Source organism: Carlito syrichta, unplaced genomic scaffold, assembly GCF_000164805.1.
Source record: "Carlito syrichta isolate Samal-C Ts95f unplaced genomic scaffold, Tarsius_syrichta-2.0.1 Scaffold308158, whole genome shotgun sequence".
Taxonomy (NCBI): Eukaryota; Metazoa; Chordata; class Mammalia; order Primates; family Tarsiidae; genus Carlito; species Carlito syrichta.
In genome coordinates, this window is record NW_007252254.1 from 508428 (window position 1) to 512113 (window position 3686).

The 3686-nt window shown below is 44.8% G+C and overlaps 1 protein-coding gene across 1 annotated transcript in view; it reads right to left on the reverse strand.

Annotated features, from left to right (window-relative positions):
• INPP5D (inositol polyphosphate-5-phosphatase D) overlaps positions 1 to 3686 on the reverse strand; it is a 133379-nt gene that overhangs the window by 23482 nt on the left and 106211 nt on the right. The window contains exon 18 of the mRNA XM_008065112.2: positions 3071 to 3152. Within this exon, the coding sequence (XP_008063303.1) occupies positions 3071 to 3152 (82 nt within the window). The remainder of the gene's footprint in view (positions 1 to 3070; positions 3153 to 3686) is intronic.

Sequence of the window (3686 nt, forward strand, 5' to 3'; positions counted from 1 at the left end):
TCAGGCAATCCACTCACCTCAGCCTCCCAAAGCGTGGGATTACAGGCTGAGCCACCGAGCCTGGCTGATATCCTTTTCTATAAAACTTTTTACAAGTCAGTAAAAAAAAGGTAAACACCCCACTTCTCAACCAACCAAAGGATATGAGCAAAAAATTCACCAAGGAAATATAGATGGCTAATTAACATGAAAGCAATTCTCATTTGCTAAGAATCACAGGAAAAACAAAGTGAAACAATGAGATAGAATGGAGATGCACACAGGCACTGGATGAGGAGGGGATGGAATCAATGGTCCAGACAAAAAAGGTTAGCTAGGAAAGAAAGAGGAGGACATCCCTTCTCTGAGACAGGAGGGAAGAAGGCATCAGTCTAAAACTATTTGTACACAGGCACAAAGAAGTCAGGGAGGTTCAGTGTTGTGTGAAGATGGAGATTGGAGAGTCAGGCTGAGTGTAGGGCTACAAGTTTGTGGAGGCAATGGAGGAGAGGGTGTTCCGGGGAGAAGTTAAAGTGTTGACAAGCAGGTTTTTAAAACATTCTTAAAATATTTTAGATATGTATTGAACATAATAGCAACAGCACTGTAATGTGCCCTTAAACCTGGGAGGTGGACTATTAGATGGGTGGCCCTCAATGGGTGGCCTTCCAGTAACCCTACCCTCTGTGGACCCCTCCTACAGAATCTGGGCTTGGCCATGTGACCTCCCTTGGCTAATGGAGAATTAGTAAACATGAGGTAAACAGAGCCTTAAAAAGAGTTTTCATTGGTGACACTTGCAGCTGGGAGCCCTAAGACCAGGAAATGAAGAATCCTGCACTAAGCTACTGGGTGATGAGTCACCACCCTTGGCCTTGCCTACAATTGGCCAACCCTAGATCTGAGTGGGCTCCTACCTGAGTGTGCCCAGATGACACCAAACAGAGCAGAGATGAGCAGTCCAAATTCACTCAGGTCACAGAATTGAGAGCAAATAAATGGTTGTGTTAAGCCACTGAATTTTGGGGTACCTTGTTATGCAGCAACAGAGAGCTGACACATGTGGGTATGTTAACTGTCATAAGAAAACCCAGGTTTCCAGGACACCCCCATTTCCTTTTCTTTCCCAACTTCTTGCTTGCTCCCCACCCACTCGATAATTAAACCCTTCTATTGTACCCTCTGGCATACAATGAAATATCATTAGTGAAATTCACCATGTCTTCAAACTTCCCTCACATCCCAAACCTTGCCTCCCCAAAGACATTGCTGCCTCTCAGATGAGGGCTCATTTTCCACTCTATCCCTCATACACTTGGCCCAGAGGTGGGGAATATGTGTCCTCTCGCTCCTCATTCCCAGGCTATTCTTCTTCCCTTTCCTCTGAAATCTTCACTGTTAAGCAGTTTTGAATGTCAAGTTTAAATTCAAAACAGTAAGAGGTAATTCTATAAGCCTCTACTATCTCCTGACTTTCTGTCGAGGCTGGAAGAAGGCAGATGGTTGAGTCTTCCTAGAGGCAAGAATTGGCCAGACTCTCGGAGTTGCAGGATGTGGGAAAGAGTGTGTTGTTATGGCTGACCCTGAATGCAGCTAGGAAGGAGTTATAGGCCTGGAGAGTCAGAGGTGCAGAGGAGGAAGAGGAGGGACTACACAAATGTGGAGGCTGCAGGCAGAGGGTAGGACATTGGCCCTTTGAAGTTTTGGAGGCAGAACGATTTCTTGGCTGTGGCTGTGAGGGTGGGTCGCCTTTCCGCACATGTGAAGGTATTGTGTGAAGTTTGTCTAGTGAAGTCACTTCTGGAAGACAGCTCAGGAGCTCAAGGAATGCAGGCTGCATGTGTTAACCTATGCCAGGGCAGCTGTTCTGAACTCTTCTGGGCAGTAGAAGACATGTACCGAAGAAAGGAATGGAAATGACTTCAACTTGTGGGACTGGAGTTAAATTTGTGGGACCATATTGTCAGTTCCCAGAGAGGGTGGGAACCACAAAGGTGGCCATTGGGCAAATTCTCCCTGCTCCTCTCCTTTCTCTGAGGGGCTGGGGTTGGACCAGTTGGATAGGCATGTGGTCATGAGCTGCCCTGCAGTGGCCCCTGGCTTATCTGCCACTTACTCCTGTAAGGGACACCCTGGGGACTAGGATGGTCCTCCATTGGGTGCCACTGTCTGGGAAACAGCAATGTTTTAAAAATACCCAAATTCTCAATCAGTGAAGTGTTCATAGAAATTCTGCTCTGAGGATCTTTAAGGTATCAATTTGTAAGTAATGGGAACCAATCAGTAGCCTTTAAGAATAAGTACTCAAGCAATTAAGAACTTCTTCAGGATACCTTAAACTTCAAGGGTCAACACTTATTTCTTAATTGTTTCAATATATTATGTTATCATTACTTATTTTAATATTGTATGTTTTACCTTTTTCATCAATTTAACTCAATTTACCTTTTTTTTTTTTGAGTCAGAGTCTCACTCTGTTGCACATGCTGGAGTGCAGTGGCATGTTCATGGCCACCCCAGCGTCGACCCACTGGGCTCAGGTGATCCTTCTGCTTCAGCCTTCCAAGTAGCCGGAACTACAGGTACGTGCTACCATGCCTGGCTAATTTTTTGATATATTGTAGAGACGAGTTCTCACCAAGTTGCCCAGGCTGGTTTCAAACCTCTGGGCTCAGGCAATCCTCTCACCTCAGCCCAATTTAGCTTTAAATCTCATACATATATATTTTTCACTTTTGACATGTATTAGGTTGAGCCATGTGAATTTCCAATAATTGACCATTTCTGACCTACAAAAACACTTTTATATAGTTCAGAGGTAATAAGCTCTTTTCAAAATAAATAAAACTGAATTTCTTTTTAAAAGTCCTCCATGATTCAAATTCCTCCCAATATGTAACTATTTATTACATTGCAGCCCAGGACCGATAGGGATGCATCAACTCTTCTAGGTCACCTGGCTAGGGTTGCAGAGAATTCTCCCATTTTTCAGATGAACAGATTGAAGCCCTTAGGTTTCAGGGCAGTTGTACCTCCCAACTCAGTGCTGTTCTTTGAACGTGGTCTGCCATCACCCTGTGGTCCAACTCACCGTAGGACTGACACACCACATGCACCAGGGGATAAGACTTCCAGAGGACTCGATCGCACCAGGAGGGCAAGTTGTACTTCATCTGCAAACCAGAGTCACAGGTGTTATAAAATGCTTGTTCCTTTTTTTTTCTTTAATCAGTAAAGGAAAAGATTAACCGGTGCCCTCTGCATCCCTCAAATTCATCTGCTGTTGGCTTTTTAAAGAACTTCCCCATAGGTGGCTTCACACTTATCACGTGCCTCAAGACCTGACTCCAGGGCCATGCCCCACACTTTCAGGCACCCCGGACTCCTGTGTAAGAATGAGACCAGGTCACCTTGCTGTGTTCCCTCACCTATCCTTCGACTACTTCGGTATCCCTGTATCTCCACCTTCTCTTACTTTCTTCCTGACTTGGATGAACCTCTCTACCTGTATTTTCAAACCAGTCTCTATTTGTCTTCTGCAGCTACTCATTTTAATAACATACTCCAGTTATAACCCCACCCATCTATTCATCCACCTCTCCATTTGTTCATCTCCCCATCTTACTCATTTATCCATCCATCCATCATCCATCCATCCATTTATCCATCCATCCACCCATTCACCCACCTACACATCTACCCACCCA